The sequence below is a fragment of the Haemaphysalis longicornis genome, unplaced genomic scaffold (genome assembly GCF_048455015.1).
Source record: "Haemaphysalis longicornis isolate Haplotype H1 unplaced genomic scaffold, Haemaphysalis longicornis Haplotype H1 scaffold_3, whole genome shotgun sequence".
NCBI lineage: Eukaryota > Metazoa > Arthropoda > Arachnida > Ixodida > Ixodidae > Haemaphysalis > Haemaphysalis longicornis.
The window spans coordinates 11,184,328-11,208,191 of NW_027526335.1; the positions used below are offsets into that span (position 1 = coordinate 11,184,328).

The following is a 23,864-nucleotide window of genomic DNA, read 5'->3' on the forward strand; positions in this document are numbered from 1 at the left end:
ACTACACTCAATGCATCCGACATTGTACACATACACTTGTAAATTCTGCATAGATCCATGCACTCTCTACCACGTGGTATGGGAGTGCCGCCACACACCATCCCTTGCCACAAATCCCAATCTCTCATTTGAGCAATGGGAGGGTCGGTTGACCAGCTCCAACCCGGATCACCAACATCTGGTAGACCGAGTGAGTCAGGCCGCCAAGACCCAGGGCTTCCTGGACTAAGGAGGTCCCCCACCTGGCAGTCAACCCAACCTTGCTGGAAACGCAAAAAGGTGGCTTTGCTACATGATGTTTAATTTTTGGCGCAGCTAGTGTAGCCTAGTCCGTGGGTTAACGTTGTCTTTTTGCACAACACTTCAGCTCTGTGGAAAAGCCAGACACACAAAAGGCAGCTTGTATGTGTTTGGGTGACTATTAGCTGAAAAAGCAAATCGCTTGACAAAATGACGCACATCAGCATAAAAGTCATGCACAAAAAGTGGGAATTGATAAGCAAGTTGGAGACTAGCTGAAAGTGCGAATTCTTGTAAGTTATGACATGGATCACCATAGTTCATCGCAGGGTCCCCCATCACTTTTGCAAAACCGGAAGGGGTCCCCGACCAACTTATGGTTGAGAACCACTGCTCTAGCCCTCCCTGTGGACTGCTCCATATCATGGAATTTTAATGTACCGGTTTATATTTTTTACTCCATTTTCTTGCGACACAATTACTGCTAAGGAAGTTGTCACATCCATTCTACACACAAACAGCACCTTTTGAAGCTAGTGGGTCCAACGTGAAAAAGCCCACTGTACTGCTACAATTTGTTTCTTCCAATTTCTGCATCCCTCTACCTTTATGGGCTCTACATTTAGTCGCTAGGGGTTTCCAAGCCTTGTCCTACCCTCCAACACCATTGTCTGAAGCAGGAGAGAACAAAGTTGGTCGCAAAGTTGGCCGCCGTAACACTGGCTGGTTCATCTCGACCTCTGTCTTTTTCTGCACACTCACACATACCATGTGACCTCAGTCATATGTTGTAAGATATGTCCCAGCCACATGTTCAAAGGCAAAATACCAGGTGCAAGATTGCGATGGTCTCTTTCAAGTCTTGCATCCTTGCTGCTTCTTCCTGAAGTCTGACCTTTGTTTTAGGAAAATAAAGTGCTACCAAGGATTACAGAAAAACAAGGATAAAAAGACGACACGTGGTGCACAAAGCATTAGTAACAGGTGAGAGCGAATTGACCAACAACTCTTAGTGAAGGACAGGTGTTAAACGACCAGATTTAGGGGAAATCCCCAAGGTGGAGTAAGTTTCTGCGAAGGGAAATTTGACATCCACCTCAATGCAGTTGCACAGCTACAAAGGATAGCTGTACAGTCAAATCTCGGTACAACGAACACCACATTAACGAACTTTTCAGATTAACGAGCATTTAATAAATCCCACACCGACTGCTTATAGTTTTAATGTAAAATTATTTCACTACTACGTACTTCAGAATAGCGAACTTTTCAAAATAACGATCATTTTATTTAGTTCCGTGCCATGTTAACAACGCCTCAGTACTACGAACTCGTATTTTCAAGGCCGAAGATTCTTAGGTTTCCGTTAAACAATCGCGACAACTGGAGCCAAATGCTAGCAGACGACACGGCAAAGCGCAGCGCAGAAGAGGACGTCTTGCAGCTTGCTCCTCGGAATGCGCGAGCCTATGCGAGAGAGAGAAAAAAGAAGGTGAAGAGAAGACAAAAAATTAAGCATGGGTGGCCTTCTCCGTCCAGAAAGCCGCGGCCACGTTATTCGCGCCCCACCCCAAGTTTTTCTACATTCCGCCGCTGCTCAGGTGGCTTGCTGGATCTTTACGACATCAGCGGAGCTGACAACAGAGGACATTCTCCAGAGCGTGAGCGTTCAGAATGAAGAAGGCAGCGAAGACGGCATGAACGACGATGCCTTTGAGGGGGCAGTGGCAGCACTCGAAGACTACGACGAGCTCGTGACGACTGCGGATGTGCTGGACAGCATACGAAAACTCCGCACATTTCCGGGGAAAAACCGCATGGCCACCGACTAAGTCCGCAGGAATGTGGAAGAGTTGTAGTCCTTCGTGCTAGGAAGCTTGTGCTGCATGCACCTGAAGAAAATTGCCAACTACTTTAAATAAACGTGCATTGTTTCATGACCACTTGTGCATTTTTTGAGAAATATGACTTCAAGGATGCACGGCTGTACACGTAGGTCATTTTAGGCACTGGAATACTATTTGTTGTCTTTCGATTTTGCGATTTTCGCTACAACGACCTTTCAGAATAACGAGCAATTTTTCGTGGTCCCCTGAAGTTCGTTATATTGAGATTTCACTGTACAGCTTTCTAAGAAACTTCGTAGCTTAAGAAAAATTTGTCCTGGTCCAGAATTTGAACCCAACACCGCCGCCTACCACTGCATTGAGGTGGATGCCAAATTTTCGTTCACACAGAAACTTACTACTTCACCTCAGGGGTTTCCCTAAAATCTGGTCGCTAGACATCTGACTTTCACTAAGAGTTGTTAATAAATTCGCTTTCGCGCTACAAATTGCTAGCTTACTGGTTAGCTCAGTTGGTAAAGCAACTGCTCTAGATAGTCAGTGGTCCCGGGTTCAAATCTTGGACCAGAACAAATTTTGCTTCAACTGCAAAGTTTCTGAGAAAGCTGTACAGCTTTTCTTTACAGCCGTACGGCTCCATTGAGGTGGATGTCAAATTTTCCTTCACAGAAACTTACTCCACCTTGGGGATTTCCCTAAATCTGGTCGTTTAATTAGTAAGAGGTGTTTATTGTGGAAATAAACAGTTCTTGGTAGCACCTTGTACTGTCATTTTTCGACCATTACCTTTGTATCAACTATAGCAGCGCGTAATTTTTCCGTGATAAAATACCAACAAGCTCCTTTTGACATATTGGTATTTGTTGCTAGGAGTTACCAATCTTTACTCTGCCACTTTCAAGATATCCAACACTGGAGGGGAGAATGAAGTTGGTGTCCGATGTACCACACAACTGCACTGGCTGAAAATGGGCTCCACCAAAAGTTTAGCATTGGTTGTGCAGTAATGGCCTGGGGTAATCCAAGACCAAGGGAAGCGTGGCAACATCGGTGTTCAGGCCTGCACTGCCTCCGTTGAGGACATAGGTCAGCGTACACACTCGCGAGTACACTCATTTGTACTCAAACTCACGAGCGAGTACAATGATGAGCGAGTACAGACTCAAAAAAAGGGAGCACAATAACAAGTGAGTAACGTATGATATGAGTAACGTACTTACGAGTACATTACTCATGCATACTACTCGTGGGAGCGTGTACTCATGAGCACAGTACTCATGAGTACATGTACTCCAGAGTACACGCACTCGCGAGTAGTGCCCATGAGTACTGCACTTGCAAGTACACACTTGTGAGTTTGATCACACACTCGAGTCGCGATGTGCATGCACGAGTTCCCTGCTTTTCAGGGCGGCCCTTAAAGGGACACTGAAGTGATATGTAAACATTGCGGGATTACTAGCGCAAATTGTAGTCCGGAGTCCCCAGGCCATGTTTCGACCACTCTAGACGCGTTTACGCGATTTTATTTAGTAGAAAAACTAATTCGAAAATGCTGTCCTCCTCTCTTTACGCTCGCCCATTTTCTGTGGCGTTTTCGTGTGACGTCAGGAGGGGATGAGCTGGCAATTGGCTGCGGTGCTACTGCACGGCTCCCCGGCTTCCCGGCCAACAGAGTCAGTCGGCCCAGCGTTTCGTCCGCCGGCCGCCGGCGGGTCGTCGCAGTCCAGGAGGTTAAAAAAAATTGCTTGGTCGCAATTCGTTCGCTTAGTTGAAACGAAGCCAGGACACGTTTGTGAATGGAAGAATGTGCCTTTCTTTACTTGGTTTGTTTGTACACTGTATCTAGTTCCAAGTCAAGGTCGCTTCACACAAGCGCTGCACAAGCGCACATGCGACGCTTCGCTGACTGGTACGCCAGTAGGAAAATATAAGGCCTCTTGAAGGCGGTAGAAGAGTCAGCGAAGTCAATATAGGTACTAAGGAAATAAAATCAACTGATATTTTTACCGTACAGCGTAAAACTAGGGCGCGGGAAGCACTTTTTTGCGCTGGGCGAACAAGCACAGCGGTCAGCAGCACGACTACGCATCTGCGAACGCTTTTCCGTCTACGAAATGCAATTGTTAGACGTGAGCTACTGTGGAAACTCGGGCGACACTTACTGCACGAGCACAGTACAACAAATAGTCACCTAAGCTGCTTGAAATGCCAAAACTAAATAAAAGTGTACACCGGTTGTATAATATATACCCTATATTAGCCAGGCCTTTGCATCCCGCTCCGTGGCTCAGTTATATCTGAGGCGGTAGGTATGTCACCGCAAGTGTTTTGCAAGTCACGAGTTCAAATCCCCGCTTTTTTTTTTTGTAAGTTAACTTTTATGTTTTCCGCCGATGTTTTCTATATTGAGTTCACTTTTTTTTGGGCCGCAACGTTCATGGCTACACGAACTAGTTCACAAAACGCGCGCAGGCTGGCACTGGCGCGCTAGCGAGTTCTCGTTGGCGTGCTGTTGCCATAAGTACCGACTGCTTGCAGGCAGCTGGGCACATGCCAGAATGAACAGACCCTTGGCCTGGTGCGAACACGCTTTTTACGATACAGGCATGAGGGAGGCAAGCTCCAAATATGGGGGAAAAGCGCACGACATTTGGGCGTCTGCGGGTACGCGGATGGCGTTCATGCACTGCGTAGGTCTCGGCTAGTGAATGCTACGACTACAAGCCGTCCTGGGAGGCTTATCTTGTGCATTTTACAGCCGACAACATGGCAGAAGCGCGGTACGATGATTACTGAGATATTGAGAATGCCCATCCAACAACGCCATTGGTTGTGTTTTACAGAACCGAAACCGAAACCGAAACTTGTTTGATTGCTAACCTTGGGCATCGTCCAATCACGGTGCGGCTCCTCCTAACGTCACAGCTTTAGTTGGTGCGGCCGCCGCAAACCGCGCATGGTAGTTTTTCTTCTTTCGCGCTTTGTAAAATAATTACGGATTTGTCAACCGGATAAACGATGAAAAGTGTGCTAATTTGAGCCAGTCTACGCAGTGCAAGCAAAAACGGGAGCTTGACAAATTCCCTTCAGTGTCCCTTTAAAGGAAGGTAAAATGGGGTGTTAAAGGGGCCATGCGGACAAAACACAAGTTTGGTTCATTTGAAAGATTGCCTCATTAGAATCATACTGACACCACTCTTGACGTAAACTTCGCTCAAATAAGCTCTATAATTAGGAAAAGAGGGAATGGCCATGTGACCCACTAGCTCGCGATGATTTCCCGCAACAGAACCTATGATGTCATATGCCCAGCTGTGCAATTGGCTGAGGCCGGCAAAAGCACATGCAAATTAGGCAGGGCTTATAAGCTTGCCGAATGAGCTAGATGCACTTAAATTTAGGGCACATTCTTTTTAAAGCAGTAAGAATGGTGGGGTAAACAGTGGAAGTTACGCAAGAACACGTAAACATAGAAGTACCGATGCACACTGCTGTTGGTACTGCGTGCACTATGCTTGTTTTAGCTGCACAGCAGTGCGGCGCTTTGGGGTCATCTCGCCAATTTGGGACACTGGCCGATTGGCGTAAGCAACAGTGTCTTACGTGACCATATTTGTCGAGCTAACCCCATGTTTCACAAAACGATTTTCTACCTTAACAAAAACAAGCCAGGTGCGAATATGATCACAAACAAAACAAAGGAAGAAAATGGCTTGGCACAGTATGGTGGCACCATCTAGGAGGACTGACGGTAAACAAGGCTCCATATCATGAAGGGGTTAACAACGCACAAAGACGACAACACAAAAGGAGGAGAAGACAGGACAAGCGGACAGGACAAGACAGGTCAGCGCTTGTCCTGTTTTCTCTTCCTTTTGTGTTGTCGTCTTTGCGAGCTTTAAACCCTTCATGACGCCCCACCAACTAGCCCACGAAACCATCCTTGTGAAAGGCTCCGTAGTTGGCTGCAGAGACTAATGGCGCACTAGGAAGACCAGTTCTTGTGACATCATTGCAGATGTCATGAAAACACACGATTTGGCAGGAGAACCAAATTATAACTTAAATTGATTAATTTCTCAGTGAATAAAGCATTGTTTGCTTCCGGACAAGCACTGCCAGCACTATAAAACAAAATCTTTCAAATAAAAAAACTTGTATTTTGTCTGCATGGCCCCTTTAAGGGGGGAAAACTGCGACTCGCTCCATTCCCTCTTCTGCGGCGTTGCCATTCCCGGCAACCACTCATTGCAGGGCAGCCATCGTGAAAGCCCGAGCAAGCATGGGTGGCTTTGCTGCCCTTTCTTGGCTCAAACTGTTCGAAGAGAGGGGCGCGGGAGGCTGCTTGCACGTACAACACACGCTAAAGCCACTCTTCTTCGGTTTTCAGAATCGGTAACGACAAAATCTTTTGCCTTTTTCAGCTAGACGAAGTGGTGGAAAGGGAACCAGGTGAACAAACTGGTACGCGGTGGAAGCTTTCTCCGACTCTGGCTTAGTTGAGTTCAGAGACCTAGAGCAGCAAGTGAATACATGTGGTCGATTGTGAGAACAAACTAGTAGAAAATATTTTGAATACGAGTAAATGTCAGTGCACGTGAATGCAGATGAGTAGACGTGAATACAGGTGAGTTGAGTGCGAGTACAGATTAAGTACGAGTACAAGTAAGGACGAATGAGTTCGAGTGCAAGTGAGTATGATTACAAATGAGTATGTGATAGGTGAGTATAAGTGATTTTGAGAACGGACGAGCCTTTTGAGTCTGAGCTTGAGCGAGTACACCACGAAGAAAAAAATTGTGATCGAGTTTGAGTGACTTTTTTCTGTTTCACCGACCAATGGTTGGGAACCCTAACAATAATTTATAGCACTAATCCTTCCAAAGACTTAACTTTATACATCTGTTGAGTGACATTTTAACTTGCAAACAGTGTCACCACGTGCTGCAGGCACAAATCGTGTACAATTAATGTGGGTACAAAACTTGATAGAGGACTAAACTTGAAACTGCGTGACCATGAATAATGGGGGAGGGGGAAAGGTATAAATTGGCATTTTATGGACCATAAGTCAGGTACGATCACTAAAGGTTAACGCGATTTTGTACAAACGGAGCAATTGAAAATCAAGTACAGCAAAATCAAATTTGGTTATAATATAAATAATTGCAACTTTAAAAGCCTGAACATGGATGATACGGGGAAAAATTTCTAATAGAACCAGGGTTATCAAAAGCTAGTACAAGTAGCGCAAAAAGGAACACTTATTACGACATGACGGGAGAGTCCCATATGCGTCGTATTACACGTTCATTTTATGCGACTCCTTTTTTCAGTGTCTTCGTTACAGTAAAGAAGTAGTGTTCGTTCGCCTCAACCACGAATTCATCATCGCTAAATTTGTCTCGGCAGGAAATAACTGCGTGCGCACATCCGCGCATGCACGATGCAAACTAGTGTCACATACGCACAACGCATACGTGCACTCACATAATGATAACCCCGTTGCACCTATCGACCCGTGCTCAATGGAAATCACTTGGAAAGGTGTTGCTTGACACAAGAAATGTGCTCAGAACAGTGAAAAGGCAATCCTTCCTGAGGAAAGCTTCTGAAGCTGATAACTTCCGAGTGCGCGCGTACCGAATCACCCAGGAGAGAGGTTGACTGGAACCGCATCGGCCTAAACAAACGCACAAACAAAAATGGTACAACCCGCCTTGAAGATCTGTTGTCAAAGCGTGTCACAAATAACAAACTTCCACAATCAGCGTCTCAACGAAACGACGCCGAACAACGCGCGAATCGCGATTCGAACATTCGAATGTATTTGTCACGTGGTCAAAACAAAACGTCCTCGCGTCTTGCTGGGCTTTCTAAATCTTAACACAAGCTCTTCAAAATTAATACAAATTATAATATTTTGTCTTCAAAATTTATTATACAGCAAACATTTATATGAACGTAAGTAGACAAATTCACATGTGTGCGTGCGTGGCGCCACCACAAACGGAACATTGGCGCCTCCACCGCCTCCACGCCGTTTCGTTTCGAACGGACCTGCTCCGCCGCAATTCCTATAGTTTTCGAATTGTGTAACCCTTTTCGTGGCTCAAAGACATTGCTGGCAATGGTTGAGTATGCACAGTCCTCGTGACACTATGCCGCGTGCAGCACCTTCGGAGTAGCGGTGAAAATGTAGGGCGACGCCGCAGGCCGCAGCAATGGATGACAACTGGCGTCTTGTTCGGTGCGGTGAGCGCGATCAACCCAAGATTACCAAAACCGAGATCGTTTTGGACTGCGAAAATGTAGTGATTGGGCGCAATGTGGAGCTCAAGTACCGGCTGGACTGCCCCAATATAAGTCGTCAGCACGCTTGCATGAGATTTTCCAATGGCAATTGGGAAATCACTGATCTTCGGAGCCATAACGGCGTCTTTGTTAACGGTGTGAAGATAGCTCCTTCAAGTCGTGTGACCGTTCATGAAAGCGACATCATCGGTTTCGGAAAGCCCGTGGCCAAAACTGAAGACGTGTTTGTCTTCAAATTGATGAAAAATGTACGTCCTATGATTAAGAAGGAACCTCCTGACCAGTCGGCAGATGAACCGAAACACAAGCCGCCCTTTCAAAACATCATCCAGTTGAGTGATGACGACGATGTTGTTGTCACGGCAGCCTTCTGTAAGAGGAAACGAAACATTCCTGCCACAAGTCCACAGCATTCGAGTGCACCAGGGCCGTCGTCGTTGGTCAACGGAAGCGTCGCTCCTGCTTTGAAGGAGGAACGCGACGACTGTAATGAGCACAGCAGCGGCCCGCAGGCTTTCTCCGACGAAGTTTCCTCTGCCATGGTCGCCAGCATATCACCGAAGGCTGAGGCAGTACCTGTCAGCACTTCTCAACCTCAGCGAACGCCAGTAATCGGCGGGGGGGCAGAGGCACTGAACAGAGCATCATGTGAAGCATTTGAGACGTCTACGAATGGCACAGACATTCTGGCATCAAGTCAAGCACAGCGTGTTTCCAGCCTCCCTACACAGATGAACGTTGCTGTGTCGTCATCAAGTACCGTTGCTGTGCCATCTACTCGGGGCGATACTCAAGCTGTAGAGGATTCCACTTTGACGAGAACTTTTCAAGACCGTCCTTTGCGCACTGTTAAGAAGGAAGAGCTCACAAGCAATGACCAGCCTGCGGGAGAATTTCGTACGTGTTCTCCGACTGATGTGCCGATGCCCATCAAGCAAGATCCTGAAGGGGAAGCAAGAAATGAAACCCGGAGCGTATCTAATATGCCAGCAGTTTCGCATCTAGAGAATGGTTCCAGGAATAGTCCTGAGAGCTCAGGTCGTGCAAGCCTTGCCAGTAGCAAAACTGGAACGCACTTGAAGAGCAGCACGTCTCTGTGCCAACATGAAAAGGACCGTGGAGATTCTGCAAGCGAGGCTACCTTCAGCGGAGAGGTTCAGCTTGAGGAAAGTGCAGACCCTCAGGCGCACGCAGGAGATGCATTGGGAGCCCAGGCTGTCGAGCTCTGTGCAAAGCCTGCGGTTGGGAAGAGCATGCCCTCTGATCGAACGAAGAACACAACACCAAAAGGAACCCCCGCTTTGATGGTCGTTTCTGAGACAAGGCCACAAGGCGCTTTCAGTGAAGCCAGCTCTAGCACAGTCCTTGGGCATGCTGTGGAATCACATGTTGCAACAAGAGAGCATGAAGCTGGAAACCATCGAAGCCCTGTCCGTCCACTGCACAAGATTTCTAAGCCGAGTTCAAGCACTGTTATAAATGAAGCAGAGCACATTTCTTCGAAAAAACCCGTCTCACCCAGCTTGTTTATTTTGGTTAAACCCTGCAGCGTTGTCCTTGAGAAACTTGCCTTTCCCGAAAAATATAATTCAGGAGGTCACCAAGATGAAGAGGAAGACTCCAGTGAGGATGATGATGTTTTGCTTGCTACCGGCTCTTCTGACATGTCGTTTTCTCAAGAGGACCAGATTATCACAATTTCTTCTGACTCTGAAGATGATGATGCAGACTCTCATCAGGCAGACTGGCAGATTAAGACAGAACCGGAGGAAATCAAGGAAACCATCAACGATGGCGCAGATCTTGACGACAACATCCCGTTGGAAAACCAATGCCTGAGTGACCTGCCTGAAGAGAGAAGTGATTGTGTGCTTCCTCCTATGAATGAAGACAGAGAGCTTGAAAAACGGCTTGTTTGGAATGAATCGGAGGAGGGGACTTCAGCTGATGAGAGGCAACCTGAAAACGATTTTTTCCCAGTCTTGTCTCAGAGCTTTGATGAGGAACCTGCGCCTGCAAAAAAAGTGAGAAGTTCAGCCATCCTTGTGGAACCGTTGGGCCGTCCTTCATCATCTACGCACACTGTCAGCGCACACAGTGGAAACAAAAAAAGTCCAAAGAAGAAGGCAAGTCTCAGAGCTTCATTAATAAAGTCGATGAAGAAGCACAGGGTCCCAATAACAGACTTCAAAAGCAGGGATGTGCCGCGAGAACCTTCCGGTGCTGAAGAAACTGAGGATAGAAGGCAGGTCACCCACAAAAGCAGGTTCAAGTCTCGTACTGCCCTCCTCCTAGACACACATGATCCTAAAAATGTTGTGAAGAAAAAACCTTGTTCAACTCCTGCTGTAAATGCTGTGCACCCTGCTTCAAAGGTTGGGACTTGCAACCGCAGCAGTGCTGCTGTTGAAAGTGCGAAGCATTCTGCTGTGGGAGAAGGTGCTTGTGCCATCCGTGCATGCAGTCCTCCGCAGGGCGCGTTTCCAGTACAAAGTGAGCCATGCAGTCATGTACCAAGCTTCAAAAAGTTTGTGCGTATTTCTAGAGTCTCGAAGCCTTCTCAGCAGAATGGGGTGCCTACATCGTCCTTTTCAGTGGGTCCACATGGGAGTCCCTGTGTTGAGAGAACAAATGGGGTGCCTACGTTGTCTTTGTCAATGGGTCCACATGGGAGTCCCCGTGTTGAGAGAATGGATGTGGATCCAGCACCTCGGAAACACGGCCAGGATCCTGCAGCCTGGCTACCTGCGATTCCTCCCGGGAGCCCCCCCACCTCTGAGAGAATGGAGGTGGATTCAGCAGCACCAGAAGAGAAAGCGTCTGCCGTTTCACCCCCACGGCCATCTCGTGGAAGTCCCCCCGTTGAAAGCATGGACGTGGACATAGAGAAAAGGAGGCGTGTTTGGTTCCACATTACAGAGCCAAGCAACAGGACTGATCAACAGAGGGCTGAGTTTACAGAGCGTGTGAGGGCCTCGCTGAAGAGAAAAAAGCTGGAATCTGCCGGCCAACGGTCCAAGGCTAACTTGGGAGCATTTATTGCCTTCATTCTTGGCTGGAAAGTTCCTTGGCTCAAGGAGCAGCAGGCATCTTCAACGCCGCCTCCCTTGTTGGACATGGACAAGTTTCGAAGCAAGCGCGTCATGTACAGTAGCCTGGCAGAGTACAAGCTTGTGCATTTCCAGTTTCTCTGCCTCGAGGTGTGGCAGAGCGTTTTCCGCAGCTGGAAAGAATATTTTTCGCTGACGTCACGCATGAGCTTCAGTTGTGCGGTTGAGAATGACGTGTGCCCTCCCGGGGACGTGACTATCCTGTCCTGTGTCGTGCTCGTGAGAAAGGAGGACTTTGAGAAGTCACTGTACCCGGTTGAGGGCCACCTCGTTCGCCTGGACCTACGCCTGAAAGAGCAAAGGCACGCTGCAATGCCGGTGTTTGGATTTGTAATGCAACACCGATTCCATCGGGATACCCGCGTCAACAGGGCAGTTGTGCCACCCCTGTTGCAGAAATCGTACGTGGACGGGAGTGTCCCGGTGGAGCTCAAAATTCAAGTGAGAGCAAGGCCTGTGATGCTGGACTTCAGCAAGACCCTGCGCTTGAGTGTTGTGAGTAAAATCACTCCCACGCTGCGCCAGATGGAAGCTGTCTCGGAGCTTGAGCAGTCCATGTTCCTGCAGGCCATTGTCAGGCCCAACACACGCCACTTTTGGTGCGAAAAGGGCCATCCCCTGCGGGCTGACTTTGGAGGGGAGTTCAGTGAAGAGCAGCGACAAGTGATCAGCTCGGTTGTTGCTGCCACAAGAGCACCAGGCAGCGACCCAAGAATTGTGATTCTGCACGGCCCTCCCGGTACAGGCAAGACCCACACCATCATAGGCATGGTCACAGAGCTGCTTCGCAGCAGCAGCCGGCAAACCATGCTGATTGTGGCGCCGTCAAACACTGCTGTCGATGAAATTGCCCGTCGGCTGTTGGCATACAGAGCACAGCAATCCAAGCGCGTGACGCCTCCCGACATGATGCTGAAAGCAGTGCGTGTTGGCCAGGACAACATGGTACACGCTGATGTGAAGGGTATATGTCTCACTGAGCTGCTTCACAAGAACATTCAGAGAGAAGAGGCCGAACAATGCCGAGAAATCGACCAAGTCATAGCCGGCCTGGAGAAGCAGCTGAGGCACTGCCAGGAAAAGAAACAACACCTAGCGAGCAGTACCTGCCCCGATGCCAGAGCTCTAAGGCGTGCAGAATTCCAGCTGGGCGATCTGCAACTGCAGTTGCAAAGGGCCAAAGAAAGCAAGGGAAAGAGGCGGCACTTTGGGGATGGTGGTGGTCGACAGCCTCGCAGTATGAACGAAAGGAAGCTTGCCATCCTCCGTGGTGCGCACGTGGTCCTGTCCACCCTGAACAGCTGCCGGAGCCGGCTTCTGGAAGAGGCCTTTGGCCGTACCAGCCCATACAGCTTTTCCTGTGTGCTCGTAGACGAGGCCACCCAGTGCACAGAAGTGGAGGCCCTACTGTGCCTACAGTACAGGACCAGCAGGCTGATCCTGGTCGGAGACCCAATGCAGCTGCCGGCCACAGTGCTGTCGCAGGAGGCCGTGGCACACGGATTCCAGGAGTCGCTGTTTGAGCGCTTCTACAAGTACCTGAAGCAAGAAGCTGACTTGAAGCCCATCTTCGCACTGAGTGAGCAGCGGAGGATGCATTCCGAGATCTGCCACTTTCCTTCCCAGAACTTTTACGACGGAAAGCTCCGGCCAATCGCCGGACTGGATGAAGCGTACGCATCGTACCCCCTGGCACCCTACCTGGTCTTCAACATTGCCGACAGCCCCGAGGCCAGTGAGGACAGTGGTATGTCGTGGCTCAATCGTGGCGAGGCTGCGTTCGTGGCCCGTCTGTGCCGTGCCATTTTCGACCTTGTGGGAGAGAACTTGTCTCTTGGTGTCATCACACCTTACCAAGCCCAGAAGTCTGCCATTGTAGAGAATTTGTTTAAGCTGCTTCCTCGAGGTCAAACCTGTGATGTGAACACCGTGGACAGCTTTCAGGGCCAGGAACGAGATGTCATCATCTTGTCGTGTGTCCGGGCTCACAATCCAAAGGGGCAGATTGGCTTCGTTGCTGATGCTCGAAGGCTCAACGTAGCCATCACCAGAGCCAAGAAGGCGTTGTTCATCTGTGGACATCTCAACTCATTGAAGGACACTAAGGAGTGGGGTGCTCTAGTCTCTGATGCCAAGGACCGTAGAAAAGTTCGGGACATCTCTGCCAACTGTTCCGCTGACTTGCTTACTGATATTATAAGGAAGCCTTCCGCTGACTTGCTTACTGATATTATAAGGAAGCCGCGCTCATTTGTACAATAACGAGTGATTGAACGTGTGCACTGTTAGCTGTGGGTAATGGAAGCAGGTAGCTTCATTGCTAGGGTCACTAATCGGTTCAAATGATGATAAAGTAAGCATCGTGACGAACCTTGCCATGTTTGCGTTTTGTAAGCAACATGAGATCACTGCCATTGCTCTCTTCATGCCACCTTGTTGATGGTTTAATAATATTGATTTGTTCGGGCTGTTTTGTTGTATTGCATTACTGATGTGCAAGCACTATTGAAATTCGCAATCTGAGTGTTATGTATTTACCGCACCTGTGCTCAGCCAGTAAGAAATGGCTGTTAAGAAATGTCAAGCTTTTATTAAGATGATAGCTTGGTTTGAAACGGGATTTCATTGAGTTCTATACTGTATTGCGCGTTGTATATTTCTTCTTTTTTCTCAGTGAACTGTAAACCAAAGTTTGCTGCACTTCAATTGTTGCAGGTGAAAAATAAAAAGCCTCTAGTTTCCCTTATACCAGTGGCGAATGGGTGATTCTAAGAGCTGTTGGACCACTTGCCATTTTGCTTTCTTGTGGTTGTCAGCTCCTTAAAGTGCCATGTCTAATGCAGGTTATTACTGATTACTGAACTACTAGTTCGCACAGCAGTTTGGCTGTGCTTTTTTTACCCAATGTTGACAGCCAGTGAGAAAATTAATGGAAGTTGGTTTAAAGGCCGAAGAAATTACCTGCATAGCCTTGGTATTGTCTCCAACACTGCAACGCGTTTAGCAGTACCCATTTTATTTGTGTTGTGTTTTGTAACAAAAGCATGCATTTACATTGAAGTATGTCGCAAATGCTATTGCACAGATTTAAACATGTTCGGCAATTTGTATGCGAGTCTGGTGGAGAGAGCAGGACCGAATGGGAGAGGTCGGTGGTGTTCCGTCGAGAAAGCCATGGACAGTTCGTGGGATGAGAAGGAAAGCTCCTATCATGTTGCGTATAGTGGTGGAGTCATGTCACGTGGCCTGGGGTACCTGTATATTGGCCTATAGCCGGTATTCATTGAAAAGCTTAGCTGTCAATTTCTTCATTTAGCAACACTGAAATGGCCACGGACATGGGCGAAGCGCCACAAACATGGCGCGGCTTATGCCACTGCGCCGCACGCCGAAGAACAAAAACTGTCCTACACGTCAAACATAAAGACTGACTGCAACGGCTTACTTGCACGAATGCTTTGCTCTGTGGACAGCCAATGCACTCGCCATTTGTACAAGTGCGGCACGCACACACACAGCTGGCTGGCGCCGCATCTTTTCAAAGTGCTACGAGTTGTGTCGCGCCTCCGCCAGATGGCGCCACGGGTCCCGCGACCGAGAGAAGACGCAGTGAAACATCCCCCTCGCGAGGGGCACGATCAAATGCAGAGCATTTCCGGGGGCGCACGACGTTAAGTAGTTTGCGTTACGTTAATGTTGCACTTGTGGCAACTGCTGACAAGAGAGCGCTTGTCAGCAATAATTTGAATGAGTCAACGATATAAGGCGCGTTCGTAGCGTCCCATTCTGTGTCGGCTTTGTGGCGCAGTGGGTAGAGCACCATGTACATTGCGTTCCGCCCGCAGGGTCGAGGGATCGAAACCGGGCGCAGGATAGTATTTTTTTTTTTATATAGTAGGGACAACGACGGTGCGGACTACGGACGTCAACGCGGGTGACATCGTGAGTTACTGAAATGCTCTGCATTTAAAATAACGCCGGCGTGCGTCGTCTCCGTTTCAACCCGATTCTCAACGGTGTTGCCAACAGAGTTGTTATTTATCGCACTCACATTTGAGTCGAGGCATTAATTTGAGTTCGGCGGGCTAGAGGTTGGCAACCATGTCATGCGCTTAGCACGGACAAGTGCCGCCATCTCGCGGAGCCCGACGTAACCAGTGACGGCGCATTCACATGGTTGCCTGCATGCGCGCCTCGCTATTGAATACCGGCCATAGAAGACCCAGGCTAGGCGTCAGCATCGGGGGACATCACCAAACAGGCGGCACAGACGCCTCGGGGGGGGGGGGGGGGGTCGTTTGAACAGCCACTCGACACACTGCTTGCTTGAACGGGGTTCTGCTGTAAAACAAAGGGGTCTGGTTTAACACTTGCAAAACTAGTTTTTACGAGCGAAAGGTCGTTTTGGCGTGGTTTTGAAAGGACTGTGCTTGGTAAGCTATTCTATAATGTGCAAACTTGGCCTACCTTTGCTATGGTGTTTCAGCAGCCAATTTTGCCTTCGCTTGAGATTTCCCGGTCAGCTGGATGACTGGGCACCCTGTCGCTGCCAATGAAGCACGCACATACGACCCAATCACTGCTCTATTCGTAGCGAGACAGCGACCAAGCGCCGCCGAAGCAGCCGTTAAACCCTCGCCTAGTTACGTGGTGCCGCAGCGGCGAGGCTCCGGGCGAGCGCAGCTGTGGCGCTTCTCTGTAAATAACGTAGCATAACTTCACATCTCCCACAACTGCACTCGGGCGGCTGAAGGTCATTACGACGCAATAAATGACCTTGCGGGACAGCATAATAGAGCTCTCGCTCTAAAAGTCGGAGGGCACCTACGCATTGGTTGCGGACGCGAAAGAAATAACTGCTTCCCCTCACGCCGAAGCGTTTTGCAATTTTGCTGCTGGAAGCACTTTGTTTCGCGTTCCGCATTAGCGCTTTCGAATGGCGTCGATCTGTCTCCCATGCTTTGCTGCGTTGCCCGTTCCTGCTGTCGTGTAGAGGCCAAACACACGGGCGTTTTGTAACTCTTGCATTGCTGTAGCTCGGCGTAAGCGGGCGTAGAAGTGTGTACTCTGGTGTACAGCAAATACATTGGTACGCGCCCCTGTTGCGTCGTAGTCTGTACAAAGCGATATCACTGCGCGCATCGCCCGCCCGTCAGAGTGAACGGCTAGTTGGTCCGCGGAATAGTAGGGAAAACGGACATACGGGCGCGTGAACCACTGTGGTCAAGTGGTTCACTCGTCCTGCACGCCCGCCGACTCGAGCGAGATCGCCCCCCGTTTCTCTGAGTAGCCCTAAGGCGAAATGCATTCTTGCCGAAACGGCGCTTGCTCGCGGAAGCGGCGATGGTAAAGTGGGAACAGGTTGGCGTGACACGTAAGCAGCGCGTCATAACACCTTATATCGCTTATAAGCCGCTGGAAACCTGTTTTCACCGAGAACGGCGCGTTTTCCGTGCCGCAGAGCAACCGGATCCGATACCATTTCTGCCGTGTCGCAGAGCGCAAAGGCCCATGTGCGATAGAGCGGGATGGCGCGCCGGTGACGTGCACGCCACCCGGTTCCCGCTTCCGCAAGCGTGCGTCACCTCGGTCAACGTTATTCGAACACTATAAACGTTGATCTCGGCAAGAATGCATTTCGCCTGGCTACTCAGAAAAGCGAGGGAAAGCTCTCACTCGAGAGTGCTCCCGCAGAACGGGTGTACCACGTGACCATCGTGGCGGCGAGTTGGTGTGGCTTTCACCAGAGGCCTTCAATGCTTTACTGGTCACGAAACCGACGAAACTGCTCCGTAACTCAATGGGAGAGCTTCATATGCTGCGTTTGGCCGCCGCGCGGTGGCGCCACCCTCTCACTGAGGTCACTCCTCGGGCGGCGTTGCGCTGGCTCGAACGGCGGAGCCGCGGCGAGTTGTGTTTGTTTTGTGCGGGAAAAAAATGTAACGTGCATATCCCGCTCTTGTGATGCGACTGAAGTAGTGCAACGGCGATGCCGAACATGTGTTGCGTCCAGGGATGTCGTTCCTTGTACAACGATACCACAGAAAATGTTTCCTTGTTCAGTTGACCGAGCGACGGGCAGCTGTGTGAGAAATGGAGGGGCGCCATTCCAAGGCAAGCAACGGGAGATTTCAGCTTCGATTATAAGTGTGCGACAGTGTGTGGAAATTAACTGTGTGTGAGAATGGAAAAAGCAATGTACCCTTTCGAGAGCATCGTGGACATAGAATTGTACAAGGCTAACTTAAAGCCGGATTTTTGTCATATCAGTCAGGTTGTAGCGGTGCTTCATTGCCTGTTTGCAAACTTGTATTACCTTGCGCTCAGGCTCGCGTGTAAAAAAGCTTTGGGACGTCCTTGTGCTTTTACTTTTCATATTTCCGCGAATTATTCCGGGAGTATGTTTCAAATTGTACAAAAAGAAGATAAGGCTCCTGGAACATACCGCAGCAGTATCATCATCATTGTACATTAGTCTGTCATCGCCATTAAAGGGGTTCGATCGGGGGTCTCACAGCTCCGTTCCTTGGCGGCTCAACCGCAACGAGTCGGTCGCTCCGCGACACCAGGAATACGATAGGTGCCGGGGCGAGTGTACGCCCCTTGGAACGCGAAACACATCGAATTGTGTACGAGGGAGATGGTACGCAGTGTCGGCGTGGCGGGGGTTTGGGGCCAACATTCCACCAGCGGGCACTATGGCCCGGAGTAACAATGAAAATATGTACGTCATTTGGCAATGGAACTGCCGCGGGTTCAAACGAAAACGGGGAAATTTATGGCAGTTCTTAAGCAATCAGCAGCAACCGGAGACGCCACACTTAATTGCTCACCAGGAAACGGGAGGCGAGGCTAAATTATCAGGCTATAAATCGTACTACGACTCGAACTCGGGTGAATCCAAAAAAAACCGTTACTACCCTCGTGGAACGTGACATTCCGGCCATTCAACACGATACTGGCATCGCGACAGTGGGCCGCGTCCTCGTCGAAATTCTATCGGGTAAAAAATGCACCGAGGGTAGCCTTTTGTGCTTAATTAACTTGTACAGCAGCCCCCGCCAAAAGCACCGATTTGCAAATCTTTTTCGCAAAACATTAGACATAGCCCGAAAACAGGCACTCATTATTGTGGGTGACTTTAATGCACCGCACTCTGTTTGGGGGTATACGAAGGGCCTCAGCAAGGGCCGGTAGCTTTGGCAAGATGCCCAACAGATGGGCCTCACCCTGGTTACTGATCCTACTTACCCCACAAAAAAAGACAACAGTATTAGCGTGGACACCACACCAGATCTTACATTCACAAGGAACACTCGGAACGTCACATGGCTGAACACTCAAGAAAACCTAGTGTTACGAATCGGCCAGCGCCGCCGTACTTTCCCGCATCACTCCTCGGCTGTGCGGCGAAGCCACATCACTCCTGCGGCGCATCACTCCTCGGCGAAGCCAGAGCGGGAACACGAGGAAAGAAAGCGAGTACAGGAGCTCGAGAGGCAGAAACGAGAGCAGGAACGCGAGGAAAGAAAACGACAGCACGAGGAAAAGATGCGATGGTACGACCTCGAGCTCGAGCGCCTCGAAAGGGAAAGAAAGGAGCTCGAGGGAGAGAGACTCCAACGGGAGAACAAGAAAATAGAGCACGAAATTCATCTCGAGAAGGAAGAAGTGAAGCCTGAGTTGCTCAAAAAAGACCTCGTTGTCGAGGAAAGCACCGTGCCAGCGCTTCCAGTAGCAGACGCTCGGGAGCGCGAGTTGGAGGCGACGGTTGCGGCCCAGCAGCGCGGCGAGGTGTCTAAGAGAGATAGTGGAGATAGCGAATTTCCGGAGGCTCACGACAGAGGGCAATGTAAGTCCACTGAGAGCAACTGAGAGCTCCGTGGTTTCGGACATGGTTTCGGAGATCTCGGCAGGGTGTTCAGATGGTTCAAATTCGCCGGAGTCCTTGGGAAACGGCTACCGGTCTGAACATGAACATTTCGCGAGATAGCGAGGTTTCGCTGGAGTGCGTAAACCATGAGGCTACCGAAAGGCAACACGAGTCCGCTGAAACGGAGGTTGTTTCTTCGGACGGCGGCAGTTCAGAAGAGATCGACGCCGCGGCAGCGAACGGTTTGCACGGTTCAGTTGGGAGAAATAACGATCTCGCCACTGAGCAAGCCGATTCCGTCATGACACCAGCTCAGGTAGCTGACCTCGAGCAACGGCCAGCCGAGCTTGTAGAGATTCAGGTGTCTGGGGCGGCTGAGCCGTCTTTTGAGACAGGGCAGCTTGGATCAAGCGTGGCCTTGACAGCCGCAAAACAGAACGAAAACACCCTTCGGTGTTCGCTTAGTGAAGGTGTTGTGGAAAAGGCGAAGGACGCCGAGATAAGGTCTGTGGGTAGCTACGAGGTGTCTAATGAGCACGCCGTGCCCTTGTCACTCTCAGCTGATGCCCGACGATGGGCCAACATCGGCTGAGCTAGTTGAGAATCCGGTGTCGCCTACGGCTGAGCCGAACTCGGGAACCGACCAGCCTAGAGGAGAAAACGAAAACGCGTTCGGATGTTCGCCTGCCGATCGCGTTCGTAAAAAGGCGAGCAACGAGGAGATAGCAAAAACTTCCGCGCGTACTTGTGGCGCGTGTTTCAGTGCGGGCACGCCAAGGGGTAAAACCGTGAGCTCGCATCGCGCCAAGGGAACGCCGCCTAGAAGCAGTGCGCGCCTAACGTATGAACGGTGGAAAATCCCGCTCGCTCCTCCGCGCGCTCGACTGTTGTCGAAAAGAACGGCCGGTGTCCTCTCACGCGGTCGCAGCAGCGTTCAGAGAACGGTCGCACCTAATTAAAGTGCGGTACAAATTGGGGAAAGCTCGGAGCAGTGACGAGCGCTCAAATCGCGGCTCTCAGCGCGAGAAGTGGCCTATAGACGCCTGACTTTCTCAATTTCATTGTTTTTCCTGGAACAGGTTGCGCCCTTTACGATTACGTTTTTTTGTGTGTGAGACATTTCCAATCTCGCGAAATGTCACCTTTCAACTTTGTTCACTTGTCTAAAGTACTGATGGGCTAAAATATAACTAGAGTAGTTAGTTATTAGCGTATTTTATCGCAACTAAAAGCCTGGTAGATCTTCAGTGTGGATTTGTCTTCGCACTTGTCGGCGATGCGGTTGTGTCTTCCTGTGTTGTTCTGTTGCTTGCCTGACCAAGCCAGAGACGTTCTTGGGGAGCCACTACTCGCCCAGTGAACCGCCCGGTGAAGCTCCAGCACGGTGTCGTACAGCCCAGGCCTCGAGTCGAGCGTCTGCCGAGCACTTCACTTCAAAAGCATCCCTCCGGACAACGGTTGAAGACCCTTATCCATCGGGATCTCGGATCCCCGGCGGAGAAGCTGTTACGAATCGGCCAGCGCCGCCGTACTTTCCCGCATCACTCCTCGGCTGTGCGGCGAAGCCACTGCGTGCGCATTTGAAAACAGGCGCCACCATGTCGGTGACAAGTTTCGACAAGCCCGGGTCAGACGCTTCGCTTTCGGCGCATTTCAAAACTTCGGCGGCTGCCAGCGAGGCTCGTCTCAACGCTCTTCAAGGACACAGAGGCCCCGCGAACTCAGCGGAGTCCTCCTCTCTCCCCTCTCTCGGACTCAACGTGCGCCGAGGCTACGAACTCTGGAAAGAGCGTTGTGTGTGTGTGTGACGTTCGTGGCGTGTTGCTACTTGTTGGCGTTTTGACCGTTACCGCTTTTGGGTATAAATAGAGCTGCCCAAGCGCTGTAATTCATTCCTGTTAGAGCAGCGAATCCATGCTGTCACTCTGCTCGAGTCCTGTATTGTAACCTCGCCCGTCGGGGCATTGTTCTTTGGCTTCGGCTCACCTCTCGCTATGAAGTAAACAGTTACGTCAGCCTACGGCTTCTGGACTTCTTCACGGCTGCAACAGCGGCTGGCCGCTCGCATCATACACGCTACTCCTCGTATGTCGGAGGCCACGGAGCTCGGATCGGGTGCCCCCTCTATGCCCCCACTCGGTCGCAACACTAGGGAGTGATCACTGCATTTTAAGAACTACCATCCGATCCTCACCAACTGGGGCCGCAGGTAAGCAGCTCAAAATCAGACTGGGACACTTTCCGGCAAATTAGGGCTGCTGAACAAAATTCAACTTGTGTAGTGATAGAGGACATCGCAGCATGGACATCAGATATTCACGCACATGTCCAGGCAGCAACCAAAATTATACCAGAGGAAGCCAACATACAACAAGCAGACTCTATAGGCTATTACACATGTGGGAAGCCAAGGCGGGTCTTGAAAAACGCCTTAAAGGAGCCATGAAGACAAAATATAGGTGGGGTTTATTAGAAAGACTGCTTAGTCCCGATAACAATGATACCAATATCATCGCAATCTTCGAACAAATAACGGAGATGTTAAAGAAAACGTGTGAAGCAGTCGCGACCCCCTAGCCGATTTCCCGCAACTTTTCTATGACGTCACGGAACCTTGTTTGTGCGATTGGCGGCCGCCTAACTGACCTGTCGCGACGACACATGACTGGACGTCTGTAATGGGGCCTCTAGTTCCATTTGACCGCATCACTTGAATGCTAACGTGCAGTTAACGCACTGAAAATTATGTTTGATTGTTGGCCCGTATGACGTCACTCTTGCTCGAAACACGTCACTGTGGCGCAAAATTTGAAACTTTTTAAATATTTCTTGCTTTTTTCGTTAAAAAAGCATCTTTGGTGGCTGTAATATGGAGCTGAGTGAGATACTGAATCCTAGTTCTTTCAAATTAAACGAAGTTCTATTTTCTCTTCATGGCTCCTTTAACAAGCAGATATTGAGGATTACGCTAAGCAACTCACGCGTCAAAACGGGGACTCTACTTGCGATGGGATGGAGCTCCAGATGGGACTCGCGAAAACGTGGAACATCCTGAGATGCCTGCTAGACCCAAAAAAGAGCAAACTTACGCAGAGACACAATCTCGGTAAAATACTCCATGAATACAAGAGCACAGACGACGAACTTATCCAAGAAATCAGAAACCGTTACCTTGGTACTAACCCTACAGAGAGTCTCCCACCCTACAAAGGATCATAAAAATCCAGAACTAGAGCGTCCCATCACTGCAGCAGAAGTGCGATATGCCGTACATTGCCTACGTACAAGTCTGCCCCGGGTCCTGATGGAATAACTAACAAAATGCTTAGAAATCTGGACGACAACTCTGTAGACGCACTCTCCAAGTACATGAACCACTGCTGGGAATGGGGAACCTTAACCACTCCAATGGAAATCAGCTAGGATTGTTTTTATTTCTAAACCAGGCGAGAAACTCCAGCTCGAAAACTTAAGACCTATATCGCTTACCTCGTGTGTAGGCAAACTATTGGAACACGTCATTCTAAATAGGCTCATCAAATTCATGAAGGTGTTACGACTGAGCCCGTCGCTGGGCTTCGTCTCATAACTCCTCGGCTGTGCGGCGAAGCCACTACGTGCGCCCTTCAAACACGCCCCACCAAGTCGGTGACTCATGTTTTCACGTCTCGACAAAGCCCGCGTCAGACGCTTCGCTTTCGGCGCGTTTCAGGCTTCGGCTATTGCCGTCGAGGCACGTCGAGACGCGCCCAAGGACACAGAGGCCCCGCGATCGCAGCGGAGTCCTCCTCTCTCCCCTCTCTCTCGGACTCAACGTGTGCCGATGCTACCGACTGCTCACGAACTCTGGAAAGAGCGTTGTGTGTGGCTGTGACGTTCGTAGCGTGTGCACAAATCTAGAGGGAACGCAGTTTTGACCGTTGCGCTTTTAGGTATAAATACGAACCTCTCAAGCGCTATAACCCATTCCTGTTTGAGCAGTGAATCATTGCTGTCACTCTGCTCGAGTCCTGTACTGTTACCTCGCCCGTTGGGTCATTGTTCTTTGGCTTCGGCTCACCTCTCGCTATGAAGTAAACAGTTACGTTAGCCTACGGCTTCTGGACTTCTTCACGGCTGCAACAGCGGCTAGCCGCTCTTCTAGGGTTGCCACCTTTCCCCGAAGAAAAAACCGGCAATTCAGATAAGGGGGAAGGGGTAGAAGGTTGTATTTGTGTTGAAAAAAAAAGACGCAACATTTTTTTATTGACATGCAATGCCGTTTTTTGTATCTTTGTATCTTTTCCCTACAGAGAAAGCAACATAACGTTTGCACTGAAGGCGATTGACGTTTTGGCTATTGCTCTGAATGTGCTGCACTGAAGAGTAACCGCACTGGCTGGCGGCATTCCGTTGTGCGCTTCCTCCCTTTGGTTCCCTTCCATCTCGGGATTCATGCTCGGCCGCACATTTCCTCTGCTCGTGTTTCTTTGCACA

General features: G+C 49.8%; 2 protein-coding genes across 2 annotated transcripts in view; one reads left to right on the forward strand and one right to left on the reverse strand.

The window, feature by feature from the left end:
• The window catches only part of LOC144173955 (protein FAM114A2), a 41,430-nt gene extending 33,569 nt beyond the window's left edge, over positions 1–7,861 (reverse strand). Inside the window, exon 1 of the mRNA XM_077702328.1 lies at positions 7,734–7,861. Coding sequence (XP_077558454.1) covers positions 7,734–7,769 — 36 coding nt within the window. The 5' untranslated portion in view covers positions 7,770–7,861. The remainder of the gene's footprint in view (positions 1–7,733) is intronic.
• Positions 7,862–8,092: 231 nt separating this feature from the next.
• LOC144173956 (uncharacterized) lies at positions 8,093–14,721 on the forward strand. The gene has a single exon (XM_077702330.1). The coding sequence runs from the start codon at positions 8,315–8,317 to the stop codon at positions 13,775–13,777; it is 5,463 nt and encodes a 1,820-aa protein (XP_077558456.1). The 5' UTR covers positions 8,093–8,314; the 3' UTR covers positions 13,778–14,721.
• The last annotated feature ends 9,143 nt before the right edge of the window (positions 14,722–23,864 follow it).